General features: G+C 49.7%; 6 protein-coding genes across 6 annotated transcripts; 3 read left to right on the plus strand and 3 right to left on the minus strand.

Moving 5' to 3' along the window:
* Positions 1-1,372: 1,372 nt before the first annotated feature.
* On the plus strand, positions 1,373-1,806 carry LTR64_006990 (uncharacterized protein; the record flags this gene model as incomplete). Its single annotated transcript, XM_064901315.1, has 2 exons — positions 1,373-1,594; positions 1,648-1,806. The coding sequence occupies 2 exons, from the start codon at positions 1,373-1,375 to the stop codon at positions 1,804-1,806; spliced, it is 381 nt and encodes a 126-aa protein (XP_064752391.1).
* An 802-nt stretch (positions 1,807-2,608) lies between these two features.
* ARG1 (argininosuccinate synthetase) lies at positions 2,609-3,865 on the minus strand (the record flags this gene model as incomplete). Its single annotated transcript, XM_064901316.1, has 1 exon — positions 2,609-3,865. One exon carries the CDS (start codon positions 3,863-3,865, stop codon positions 2,609-2,611), a length of 1,257 nt encoding a protein of 418 aa, XP_064752392.1.
* Positions 3,866-4,362: 497 nt separating this feature from the next.
* LTR64_006992 (uncharacterized protein) lies at positions 4,363-5,697 on the minus strand (the record flags this gene model as incomplete). Its single annotated transcript, XM_064901317.1, has 3 exons — positions 4,363-5,244; positions 5,293-5,403; positions 5,518-5,697. The coding sequence occupies 3 exons, from the start codon at positions 5,695-5,697 to the stop codon at positions 4,363-4,365; spliced, it is 1,173 nt and encodes a 390-aa protein (XP_064752393.1).
* Positions 5,698-6,119: 422 nt separating this feature from the next.
* LTR64_006993 (uncharacterized protein) lies at positions 6,120-8,336 on the plus strand (the record flags this gene model as incomplete). The annotated part of the gene is made up of 1 exon (XM_064901318.1): positions 6,120-8,336. The coding sequence occupies one exon, from the start codon at positions 6,120-6,122 to the stop codon at positions 8,334-8,336; it is 2,217 nt and encodes a 738-aa protein (XP_064752394.1).
* Positions 8,337-8,949: 613 nt separating this feature from the next.
* LTR64_006994 (uncharacterized protein) lies at positions 8,950-10,716 on the plus strand (the record flags this gene model as incomplete). Its single annotated transcript, XM_064901319.1, has 5 exons — positions 8,950-9,145; positions 9,195-9,386; positions 9,436-9,556; positions 9,648-9,973; positions 10,022-10,716. The coding sequence occupies 5 exons, from the start codon at positions 8,950-8,952 to the stop codon at positions 10,714-10,716; spliced, it is 1,530 nt and encodes a 509-aa protein (XP_064752395.1).
* A 1,466-nt stretch (positions 10,717-12,182) lies between these two features.
* Positions 12,183-13,120, minus strand: LTR64_006995 (uncharacterized protein; the record flags this gene model as incomplete). Its single annotated transcript, XM_064901320.1, has 2 exons — positions 12,183-12,497; positions 12,803-13,120. 2 exons carry the CDS (start codon positions 13,118-13,120, stop codon positions 12,183-12,185), a joined length of 633 nt encoding a protein of 210 aa, XP_064752396.1.
* Between the last annotated feature and the right edge of the window lie 196 nt (positions 13,121-13,316).

Raw genomic sequence — 13,316 nt, forward strand, 5'->3', positions numbered from 1 at the left:
CAATTGCCTTGACTGCTCAGCCAGAAACAACGCCGATTTCGGGCCAGGTTGTATCTGCTAGATCCTGATCTTTCTCTGCGTTTGGCTACACCAAGATTCCAGGGAGGGTCGGACACTCGACGAGGTAAATACAGAGCTGCAAATCGGTATTTCACGGCAGTGTAGGCAAATGAAAATGTGATGTTGAGCAGAGAAGTCTGGTTGGAATCTGGGTTGAATCTGGTCGAATATGCAGCGATGACTTGCGGACAATCTTTTCCATCAGAAACTCCGAAGTTCGGAAACGTCAATACGTCACTCGCAGTCTTTTCTGCAACTGCAACTGTTCCTCGTGCTGATTTACTGAAGAGTCAGCTGCAGTATCTGCTACGTTGTGCGTGCACACCCCAGCATTCTTTCCTGCCGATTGTCCATCACCATATGTGCTAGCGAACTTGTACATGCAAGATTCATTTTATCGACCATCTACGAATGATTTTCAACCACAAAACAAATCTTGCTATCTTAGGTTCGTGCTTGTAACAATCCGCCGTTTTACGTATGTAGTTGCAAATCAGGCAAAAGAAGGGACCGGTGAGTTTGGAGTCTTGTTGCATTTCGAGAGTGAGATCTGAAACGCCAGATCTTGATGCCTTAGTGCCTGAGGTTAGGTTTGGAGCTTCAATATGGCTGCAGTGTCACGGTTGTTCTAAGTTTACCCTGGGCAGGACATGGACGACGTAGTCTCATGAGACAGTTGTGCGTGATTGTAATGGTCAATGAGCTGAGCAGAACGCTGTATAAAATCAGCTATCGAGCAATGTTCTTGCGTAGTACTGTCTCCACTGGTACACATCCACTCTCTAGAACGAGAGTCGTGCACACCACCTTCTATACGTGTCACGATAAGCACACAACTGCAGGCACAGCCTCGATCAATGTCAGCAGAAGGCCTAATTTGCATATTTGGCTAGTATCTGATTGTACTGTGTGTCTCGCCAGAAGTTTACTGGAACTGCTAAGACATCGTGTGACAATGCCATCGCATCTTGAGCATCTGGAACTCGCACAAGGCGAGTGCTTGCTCATGGGCACAGGTCCTCAAAGAGAGGAGACAATCACAATAAGTTCACCGTCTGCATATTTGAATGTCGTTGTTGCTCGCATATCTGTTTGCCTATCTCTTCGCGTTTAAGTTAGTACTCTTATCCCAAGCACGTGGCAATCAATACACGTAATGCCAAGAACATCCAGCCTCTGGTTACTACTCCAGCATGAAGCTCTTCGCAACTATCGCGAGCGCATACTCGAATACTTCTCCTACAAGAATCCTTACCTCTTGTCTCACGCGGCACGACAAGCAGAATCATCACATCGTGATCCCTTCACCAATATGGGTAACATCTGCTCTCGCTCCGCCAACAAGGACGATAACTTCTCGGGACCCGGCCAAACCCTCGGCTCGAGCTCAGATGCCCCACGACCAGTCCCAGTAACGAAAAAGCAAACTATAGCAGGTACATCTGGCCGACCACTAGGCTCAGCAGGCGGTGATGGGACGTCAAGTCCTGCGCCGCCAGATGGTGCGAGGAGTGCTGCTGCCAGAGCAGCTGAGGTAAGCATTGTGACACGACCGTCGGTGGAAAGAAGCTGACAAGATTGCGACAGGAACGTGCCACAGCAGCTAATAAGCCAGGAGGCAAGCTCTCTGGACAATTAGCTGCACAGAAGAAGCAGACTCAGACTCAGACGCTGAATACTGGATCGGAACAGGAGAGATTAGCTAGGGCAGCTGATGCGAATACTCAAGCGAGGAATTGGAACTGAAGTTCCCTTCACTAAGATTTCGAGCACAGCTCCTGCACACTACCCAGTTCAATCTGGTCCGCACCGCCAGCTCAACATCATCGCTGCTTACCAGCCTCTACGGATCCAGAAATCCAGACTCAGACTGGAAGGAAGCGGCAGGCAGGCCGCCAGATGCTCTGCGAACAACACCATACACGTTATCTTCCTCCGAACCGCGCCTATGACTTCTCTCTGAAGTGTTCAAATCCTGTCAAGTACCGAGACTTGACGTACTCGCGGCATGAATACACCACAACACCCTGCCAAGACTTCAATACACAGCTAGCCTGGTACCCTGCTGACGAAAGAGTGGTGGTGCCACCACCGAAGCAGTACAATTCCCGGTTTCTATCCAAGACCTGTAGCTGGCGATCGATGTTGGCGATTTCAATTGGAAGATTTTGTTCTTGGCAGCGGAAGAAATCGTGGTTACGGCTACGATTATCAGTTGAGAGGAATTGAGCGCACAGGTGGGGAAACAACTTGGTGTAGAATTGCATGCGAGATTTAATCACGAAGTTTATGCATCAGTGTCATTTGGCGACACATCTCAAGTTGATTTGTGTAGGAGTTGAATGATCATATGGGAAGGTCAGTTGCAAAATATCGGCATTGCCATGGCACACACTTGAACATAGACAATTTCATCTATCGTCGAGCTTTGCAGCGTGTCTTATGCTTCCGTGTTTTCGTGCATTCATGTCTAGAGACCTGTCGTAATTCCACCCAACGCCGTCTATGCCTCAATGAACAAGCGGTGTTCCATCCGTTGATCACATCCCTACGATTCTTGAACTAGATCAATACCAGCCTCCTTCTTGGCCTCGCCATACTTCCTCAATCGAATGGCTTGCACCTTGATGAAACCACCAGTCTCGCTGGGCTCAAAAGCACCAATCTCATCCATAGAGCTCTCACTCATGTCGTATAGCTTGCTAGTCGTGGAGCTTCGACCGACAACGAAGCAGTTGCCCTTGTACAATCGCAGACGAACTGTACCGTTGACAGGCTTTTGTGACTCAACGATGCTGGCCTCGAGGAACTCACGCTCAGGCGAGTAATACAACCCGTTGTAGAGGATTCGAGAATAGCCAATGGTGACGAATTGGTCACGAAGGGCGCGAATTTCTCGGTCCATGACCAGACCTTCGAGATCGATGTGGGCTGTTCGTAGGATTGTTAGACCTGGAGTTTCGTAGCAACCTCGTGACTTGAGGCCGATGAATCGGTTCTCAACAATGTCGATTCGGCCGACACCGTGCTTTCGTGCGAGTTGGTTGGCAGCGAGGAAGAGCTTTGTAGGGCCTGAAGCGTTTTGGCTCTTGGAGGAAATCTTTACAGGAATGCCTTTCTCGAAGTCGATCGTGACATCTTCTGGCTCGTCTGGAGCGTTTGTGATAGGGTCTGCAGTCAGCTTCCACATATCGGATGGGGCTGTTGTATCTGGATCTTCAAGAATGCCAGCTTCATAGCTGCAGTGTGCCAGGTTCTCGTCCATTGACCATGGCTTAGATTTTGTGGACACCACTGGTATACCCTGCTTCGAAGCATAGTCGAGGAGGTCATTTCGGCCCTTGAAAGTCTCGTAGAACTCGGGGATCCGCCATGGGGCAATGATCTTGATGTCAGGTTGCAGAGCGTAAAATGCGAGCTCAAATCGGACCTGGTCGTTACCTTTGCCTGTGCAGCCGTGCGATACAAACTGGCAACCCTCTTTCTGAGCGACTGCGATTTGTGCACGAGCAATGACGGGTCTGGCAAGAGAGGTACCGAGGAGGTAGACGTTCTCGTAGGAAGCGTTGCATTGGATAGCGGGGAAGCAGAGGTTCTTCACAAACTCGTCGATCACGTTCTCGACGTAGCAGGCTTTGGCACCAATCTTGAGAGCTTTTGCTTTGGCAGCTTCGAAGTCCTCCTCTTGACCAATGTTAGCCATGAAACAGATGACATCGTAACCTTTCTCTATAAGCCATGCTAGGATACAAGAAGTGTCAAGGCCGCCAGAGTAAGCAAGACATACTCGCTGCTTGTCAGGCATGTTTGCTTGTGGTCAGAGCTTGGGGAGAGGTGGTAGAGGTTCAGGAAGGTCAAAGGTAGAGGGAATGAGTACTCAGAGCTATAAGCTACCTCGACTATGTTGTGGTGTGAGATATTTGCACAATCAGCAGGGCTGGCAGGAAAATCTTGTGCCGTGTTTACATGCCAGTCGGTGACTCTTTTTTTTTCTCTTCTTATCCTGCACGCGAGCTTATCGATAGCACTGGTGTAGGAGATAGCCGTATGCGGAAAGTGCTGGTCCGCGAATGTTTCGAGTGGGGAGCAACCACTTTCACGTTCAACAAGTACCTTCAAAAAACAAAAGGGGCAACAGGTTTTAGTATACTGCTGACGTATCGTTCTTGTCATAGCATAGTTATGATCGCTGTCAAGACTGCGATATAGTAGCTGAAGCTACTCATCAGCCTGAGGAATTAACAGTAGCCGCAACTGCTACCCAAGTACACCCAGTGTCGAGCGTGTGCCACGACTTGCGCCTCAAGCTGCTCCAGCGTCCAATTGTGGCGTTGAGACCTCCTCTTTCTCCTTCTTCTGCCCTTCCAACCACGATCCAAACTTGTCAAGTCTTCCACCCTCTTCCTCGTCTTCGCTGTTCAAATCGGCATGCTTGGTATTGGACTTTTTGAATTTCTCATTACCAGTCGCAATATGAGCTTGTAGCTGCCTCTTATCGAAGAATCTTCCGTTCATCAATCTCACACACGCTTCGGCAGCTGTAGCATTTGCAAACCTGACACTGGCCACACCATCAGGCTCTTTATCGAAAAGCTGCACGTTCGTCACTTGACCAAGCTTTTCACATTCTTCCCGAATATCCTCTTTGATTTCAAGCATGGCTGCTGGATCCTCTTCGAGCTCATCTAGAGTAAACATGTGCTTGAGGATGACGACTTTGTCCCATCTCGAACCAGTTTCCTGCATAGCCTGCGGATCGTCGTCGTCCCAGTCGGCAAGTTTTCGGTTCATCTTTTCCGTTTTCTTGATGATCTTCTGCTTGTCGCGATTATTCGTCTTGGTCTTCTCGGGAGCTTCTGAATGTTTCTTGTAGGAGTAATCTGCGACCTGAACCTTCATCTTGCCATCTGGCCCGCGTTCGCCTGGCCTAAAATCGGAATCGTCGAGCATTTGCACGGCCAGGTTGACTGATTCAGCTCTGAAATACACCACCAGCACCTCGCCCTTGAAATTGCCTTGATTGTCTTCGTACATCTTGATACGTGATCGGCCAGAATCGATTTCCTCGGCAATCATGCCACATCGTGAGAAGACTTGTTTGACTTCATCTTCGTTCGCATCAAGTGGAAGGGAAGTCGCATACACGGCAGTATTGACTCTTTGTTTCTTCGGCTGCTGTTCGGACTGTCCATGTTCAGCATTCAATCGAGGACGGCATAGCTGTTGACTTACATCCTCAGCTTTCTTCTTGCGCTTCTTCTTCAGGTTTGCAGTATCGTCGTTGTCTTCAACACCTTCGACCTTGTAGATCTGTTGCTGTTGCTCTAGGTCTGCTTCATCCAGCTATTCGATCGAGGAAAGAGCATCATGTCAGAATGGCGATGTCCTTTGCACGTAGAAGCATAGAGTCTCAGCCCAGGGACTTGTCAGATGGGCTCTTGCTGTGTCGTGACTTACCATTGGCACCCATCGTCGCAATGCTGTATCCCACTCAAACTCAGTGCCCTGTTCTGTTTCGAGGAGCCACTTGCCGTCTAGCTTGGACCACGATATACGGTCGTCCAGCTGGAACTCATTTGGATCAGTGGGGAAATCTGCCTGACCACCCGCAGTTGTCGCTGCTCTATCTAGAGCCATTGAAAGAGCGTGTTAACAATCTCGAGCGTCAGTCTAGGGTATTGGCAAAATATAGTATTGACTAGGCGGATAAATTGCAAGCTGCAACAATTCACAATTAATACCCAAGACGTCATGAGGCAGGTACCTATAGGCTTGCCCGAAACGCCGAGCCTGGGAGTTCCCGCAGGCTAAGTTGGCGCCAAATCAGTCGTCTTAGTCGGGCAATACTGCATACAGACATGGATTACTTCAAGTCAGTTGACACGAAACTGTAGACCACGTTCACTGAAGTGGCTGAGCATTGTGTCCATCTCGTATACCGCCCTCCATAGACCTAAGAGCCTACTATCTGATCAGGACCCCTACCCTCGACTCGATCTCGACCAGCACACCTCTTTACCTCATGCCATTGCAGCCTCGCAATCACGACCTCAATCTCTATGTCCGAAGCCCAACATGAAACCTCTACAGAAATCAACAACCCTACGGAGAATATAAAGTCCACGGAGCCCCTACAGCCATCGACACAAATATCGGCGCCTCCTACTGGGGTTACCGTGCAGGAGCTTCAGAATGCTTCCTCTACTTCGACCGAGCAGATAACGGAGGAACTGAGCGCTACCTCACTGAACAACGGATACAAGACACCACCGGTGCAGGGAAAAGAACTACCTGCTTCGCCGCCTCCACCACAGCCGCCTGCCGAATCTGAGAAACCGTATCTAGACCCTACCCCAAAGACACCAGTCTTCTCGAGGCGTCCCTCCCACCAAGACTCAGAACTCGACTACAACGAACACGATGGCCACCTGCCAGGACCACTGGCAAAAAGTGCGCCGGAGAAGGTACAGTCCGACGACAACGATTCTACCGTCGAGATCCAGTCCATCATGGACCAGTTTGCGGACGAATCTGCTGCCCCAACGAAAGAAGAGATAATGTCTCCTCGACAAGAAAACCAAGATCCTATGCAGTTTGCTACCACTGGCTACCCGACACGAAGGTCCAGTCTCGAGCCTCTTCGATCACGCGACATGGATGCTATAGCAACCTCACCTGTAGCGGCACACTCGGAGAAACTAGAGGCTTTTCCTGCTTCACCTCCGCCTGTTCCACCAAAGCCAGATCTCAGTTCGCTCAAGAGCCCAGTGGCATCGTTGAGGAACGTTTCTGCTTCACAACTGCCGGTGCCAGAACCCGAACCGGAACTTCCCTTTGACTTTCATCGCTTTTTGGAACAGCTACGCCACAAGTCGGCTGATCCCGTGGCTAGGTTTCTTAGGTCTTTCCTGACCGAGTTTGGAAAGAAACAATGGATGGTTCACGAGCAGGTAAAGCTGATCGGTGACTTTCTTGCTTTTATCACTAACAAAATGGCTCACTGCGATGTCTGGAGAGAGGTCTCAGATAATGAGTTCGACAATGCAAAAGAAGGTATGGAGAAATTAGTCATGAATCGCTTGTACACCCAGACTTTTTCTCCTGCACTCCCACCACCACCTCAACCACCTCGCTCATCGTCCAGAGGCAAACGGAAAGACATAGATAAAGTGCTCGGTCCCAGTCGTCGTGGTCAGCATCAGGAAGATGTCGAACGTGATGACATCCTGACACAAAAGATCCGTATTTATGGCTGGGTCCGCGAAGAACATCTGGATATTCCACCTGTTGGTCCTAATGGTGAGCGATTTCTACGTCTGGCACAGCAAGAACTCGTGAAAATGAAAAATTATCGTGCTCCCAGGGACAAAATCATCTGCATCTTGAATTGCTGCAAGGTGATCTTTGGCTTGCTCAAGAATGCTCAATCATCTGACACTTCAGCTGACTCGTTCGTGCCATTATTAATATATGTGGTTCTTCAAGCGAACCCGGAACATCTTGTCTCGAACATTCAATACATCCTTCGCTTTAGAAACCAGGACAAGTTGTCAGGTGAAGCAGGATATTACCTGTCGTCACTTTCAGGGGCTATTCAGTTCGTTGAAGGCTTAGATCGGACCTCATTGACCGTGTCCGATGAAGAATTCGAGAAGAACGTGGAAGCAGCAGTCTCTGCTATTGCAGCTCAGAACCGCGAAGCAGAGCCGATGTCTCCTGCTCAGCAGTTCTCGGAGAAATCAAGCCTATCTGAGCCTGAAATCACTCCTCGAAACTCGACAGAGGTAACTATGGCTACTCCGCGGAGGAGCAATTCAAGATCGGGTGCATCTACTAGTGGCATCGATGGCAGCTCTGACGACACTGTCGGTGGGCTCTTGCGAACCATACAAAGACCTCTCTCGACAATCGGGAGGTTCCTTTCTGACACAGACATCATACCTGAAGACAGAAGTAAAGGTTCAACAGCACAAGGCAGACTCAGTCCTATCGGCTCTCAAGCAGACCGACCTGATCCAGATCAACGCAGTCGTGCATATCCCGAGCAACGTCGTATACAACATTATGATGCTCAAGAAGCTGCTGCGAGGCAGGCCAGCGCTGAAACCGCTGAAGCTCGTCGTATGCAGCGAACAGAGCACAGGTCGGTTGTCGATACGCTTTGTGGCATGTTCCCGAACCTTGATCGCGAAGTCATCGATGATGTTGTTCGACAGAAGCAAGGACGGGTGGGTTTGGCGGTAGATGCCTGCCTGGCTCTTACTGCAGGCAGTTGATTTTTGGCGAACCTCATCAGGCCACGAACAATTGTTGTTTCGGATGTACGAGAAGTGCACACCTGAAAGCACAACGACCACTATAATACTGCGTAATGATACTGTTCCAGATGCGCCAACTGTCGAGCACGTTCTCCCGTTGTCCCATCGTTCCCATGCTCTATGTTATGCATGCCGAGATGCTAATGCAAACTAGTCTTTACCTTGATCTCCGCACGCTCGAGACCTTGTCTCTTGCTCGAGTTCCTCAGTTGAAGAGACACTACTGGACACCACCCGAAGCTCAAGTTGGTATCCTCTCTATCTGCTGCGTTGACCCTCTACGCATGGCGGGAGATGCTCTGGGTGGTGCTGAGGATAATTCAGGGCTTCATACACCACCACACCGCCCGAGTATCTCCCAACCCCGCGTGTTTCAAAATATACCACCAATCAACTCACTGTATATGATTGACACGTTGCAAGGTGGATCTCGTGAACCTTCTTTTCGATGTATGTGACTATCTGCCGAACGTTATTAGCTGGAGTACACCACGTTTTCTTCAAGGCTATACTTTGAACTTGTCCTTTGGCACTGTGCTCTTTTCACGAGCTCCTGTTACACACGTCCAATATGGGCTATATCCCCAATCTTTTCAATTTTGGGGTTGTGCTATACGTTGCTACAGGAGCAATTGCCTGCTCATATGGACTTGCCATTATTGGGTCGACTGTGGGACAACCGTCGTTCTACACATCACTTGGTCTGGAAGCAGACACCACACAACCTGGCTATTCGCGTACAGCCTCGTTAATCGGCGCTTTCAATGGTACAGTCATCGTAAATGGCAGCAGACGTGAGTTCTGACAAGTCTTCAGGCGTCAATTGTGCAGGTGCCCTTGTCGGCAGCCTTGCTAATGCCTGGCTTGCGAACAAGTTCTCGAGAAAGTATGCCATTCAGATTGGCGCAGCGATCTTGGTTGTTGGAGCCGCCCTGTGCGCCGGCTCTGTGAATGTTGCGATGTTTGTTGTCGCTCGACTTGTAGCTGGTATTGGAATAGGCATTTTGAGTATGTCTGCACGACATCATCAACTTCAAAATGATACTGACCTACTCAGCCTGTGTGATACCGATGTATCAATCGGAAGTCTCGACACCAGAAACTCGAGGCTTTATGGTGTCTATGACTGGAGTGTGCTTTGCTATTGGCTACATGCTATCTGCTTGGATTGGCTATGGGTATGTTCTTCTAAACGAGTTCTGTGTTCAAGACGCCAATCTAATACGTCCTCAGTGTGTACTTCATCACAGCTTCTGGTTCTACGTCTAGCTTTCCATGGCGGTTTCCTTTGGCATTTCAAGGTGCACCAGCTCTTCTGCTATTAGCTGGCTCCAAGGTTCTGCCATTTTCACCTCGTTGGCTGATGCAACAAGGACGGTACGAGGAGGCACATGCCGTCCTGCAACGCCTACATGCTAGAAAAGGGGAGGAACTTCATGAACAAGCTGAAAGAGAATATTACCAGCTCAAATGCCAGGTCGACTACGACAACGCGCAAAAAGCTAGGATCTCAGTGTTTGAGGTTGCGAAGACTCCAAGCAATCGAAGACGATGTCTCGTTGCTTGTATCATGATGTTTTTCAATATGTTCACGGGTTAGTCAGAGCTATTGAAGTCGAGGATCATGCACTAACGTCGTGCAGGCAGCCTCCTGATCGCGAACTACGCTGTGATCATCTTCACTAATCTCGGCCTCAGCGGCTCAACTCCACTGCTGTTGCTCGCACTCTGGGTGTCCATCTCCCTGTTCGGAAATATCTTCACGGCCCTGTTTATCGATCGCTGGGGCCGTCGTGGGTTCATGCTCGTTGGAATCGGTGGTATCCTCGTCTCCCTGATCTGTGAAACCGCACTTCAAGCTCAATACGTAGGTACCGACAACAAAGCTGGTCAACGCGCAGCAGTGTTCTTCATCTATCTATTCATATGCTTCTGGTCAGCATGCATGGACGCTTCGCAGTTCTTGTATCTTAGCGAGATCTTTCCCACTGCGGTTCGTGGGCAAGGCACTGCTGTCGGGATGTGTGCTTGGTACAGTGCACAGATCATCATCCTTGTCGCAGGTCCGATTGCATTGGCTGAGATCGGTTGGAAGTTCCTGTTGGTTCTGGTAGTGCCGACGGCGCTGTACTGGTTCTTGGTCTATTTCTTGTTTCCGGAGACGAGGCAGAAGAGCTTGGAGGATATTAATGAGGCGTTTGGTGAGGTCACGGTCGTGCATTATCAGGGCGTTACCGATGCTGGGAAACAGAAATATCACGACGCGGTTGTTGATCCTGTGAAAGGAAGTAGGCCTGTATCTGAGGTTGTAGTAGAGACCAAGGCACTGGGAGCATGAGGAATACATGTGTACTGGTAGAATGCACGGGACCAGGAACCGAGACACCTCTTCAAATTCTTCAAGTAGGTATTTGCTGTGCTATGCTTCCTATGCTAATACGATCATTGCGATGTCAATGTTTTTGAACTGCCACGTGGTTCGTCAGCACATCGTGGATAAATTTGAGGTTGGATCTGCAATGTCCATGCAAACTATCGTAATATCCCACACATCAGGTCTTACCAGATTACTGCTCAAACAATAAAAATCTGCTGTTCTTTAAGTATCCCATGAGTAAAGATAGCGACTTGATACGTGGTATGCAGCTCCATTCAATTAGTGGTCGTGGTAGTATGCATACTTGAGAAACGGTAGGACTTGAAGAATAGAGAAACCGAGCTCATGCTGAGCAGCATCGACTGGAAGTAGCCTATGATCTGGACACAACTATCGAACATACACGGCAGCTCTTCCGATTCTACGTCTACACATACCTAACTCAAGCAGAACACCGACCCGTCAGTATTAGCGACATCTTCAAATCATCTACCACAAGCCATTACGGACATATCACCTCCCATCACAATGTCGTCCTCCTCAGCGACGAGCAATAGACTCTTCCGGTCTCTCCGACAACTCCCACTCTCCCTCCGACAAACTGTCTTCCAACAAGCCATCCGCAATTCTACCTCTACCATCTCCATCCGCCATGCATCATCCTCTTCAACAACCACAGACTCAACCCAACAACCACCTTCCTCGTCCTCCTCACCCGACCAGCTAATCCCTCCACCCTCTCCGACATCCGGCCCCCTCCTCTCCCGCCTCCCCAACCGCGCCCTCCCAAACATCACTCCGGGCCTCACCTCCGCAACCCGCACCTGGCTCCTCACCCTCCCCATCTTCCTGACAATCTGCGCCCTGGGCTCCCTCTCAATCTTCAACTACCAGAAATCTTCGTCGAGTACCGTCTCCTCCATCCTCTACGCAATGCGCACTTCGCCGACCGTCCGCTCCCTCCTCGGCGATGAGATATATTTCGCGAGCAGGATTCCGTGGATCAGTGGGGAATTAAACCAGTTGCATGGACATATTGATATTAGTTTTTGGGTTAAAGGGACGAAGGGGAAGGGATTGGTGAGGTTTGTGAGTATTAGGCGGAGGAGGGATGGGTATTTTGAGACGTTGGAGTGGAGTTTGAGGATGGAGGAGACGGGGGAGGTGGTGGAGCTGTTGGAGTTGGAGGGGAGGGATCCGATGAGTGGTTCAAGGACGCAGCAGGTTATTGCGGAGTTGGATGCGAAGGGGGAGTTGTGAGGGGAGAAGTAAGCAGTCTGGTGGAATATTGGGAGGAAAGAAGGATGGGTGAAACAACTACAATTGAGTGGCAGGAGTACTGTTCAGGTCGGAGGGGAAAACCAACAAAGTCCTAGGAGGGATAGTGCTACTCAGCACTGCAAAGCTGTATATGCATCTACACGAGTCTAAAAGAGCGGCACAAAGTCCTGCTGCATGGCCAACTCGCCTTTTACCGCACCACCAAGCACTTCCTCCACCTCTTTCGCCAATGTCTGTCCACCGAACGATCTCCTAGAGCTGGGCTTGTCCTTCTCTTTGACCTCTATGAAAGTTGCTGGCTTGACCGGACGACTCTGTAACGCCTTCTTCGCCTTGCCCCCAGCCTCTTCGAGCTTCCGCTGTGCTTCCACCTCCTTCAAGCGTTTCTCATGCTCCAACCTTGCCTGCTTGATCATGGCAGGTAACTCACCAAACCAATGTATGTTCAGACACGAAGCACCCTGCGCACAGTATCCACAAATCCGAAACTGTGCACACTGCAGTGATGCAAAGCTAACTCTGTCGTTGTGGGCGTAAGTGCATGGGATAGTGCTACAGTAACCCGTGGAATAGCAGAGACAGGAAGGAGCTAGATGGAAGTCCCAAGAATGGTTGAATCTGCATTTGCCTCTTGCGAAGTCTTGACATGGCTTCTTGAGCAGCACTGACTGGCAAAGTCTGACCTTGGTTGGATCGTGGATTCGGGGGCATATGACTGTACAAGTACCTAAGTTGTATCAGCTTCGAGTAAAGAAGGGATTCGGACCTGGATGTCGATACCGTTTCTGCAATAGCTGTGGCACAGTTCATTGATGGAAGTGAGTTGTCGCATGTTTGTGACAAGCTGTTCTCGCTGCACACCCTGGTCGTTACTTCGGTTAGCCTTCCCTACGTTGTTAGTGTGGCCCTCCTTTTTGTCAGGTATCTCGCCATCCTCAAGGTCACCATCGAGCGGTTTCTGTTGTTTCGACTTGTTGGGTTCTACCACGACGGTTGGGTACGGTTCATAACGAATGGTCGGTTGTCGATTCTTCGATCTTTTCTTGAATATCACTGCCTTGCCTTTAACAACTTGAGCAGTCATGTTGCGAGATACGCGATGTCGCAATGCGAAAGTGGGTGACAATCTTTTGCTCAAGACGAGGTCTGTAAGAAGAGCGCCAAAGAAAAAAAAAGTTAAGAAGGAGAGCGTAAGAGACAAGAACATGTACTTCCAATCGCCACGCTGTGGCAAGCGCGCGCGGTAGTGATAAAGTGTTGAAGGTGCGGGGCAGGGGGGT

This window comes from Lithohypha guttulata (genome assembly GCF_036872675.1).
Source record: "Lithohypha guttulata strain CCFEE 5908 chromosome Unknown scaffold_5, whole genome shotgun sequence".
Lineage (NCBI taxonomy): Eukaryota > Fungi > Ascomycota > Eurotiomycetes > Chaetothyriales > Trichomeriaceae > Lithohypha > Lithohypha guttulata.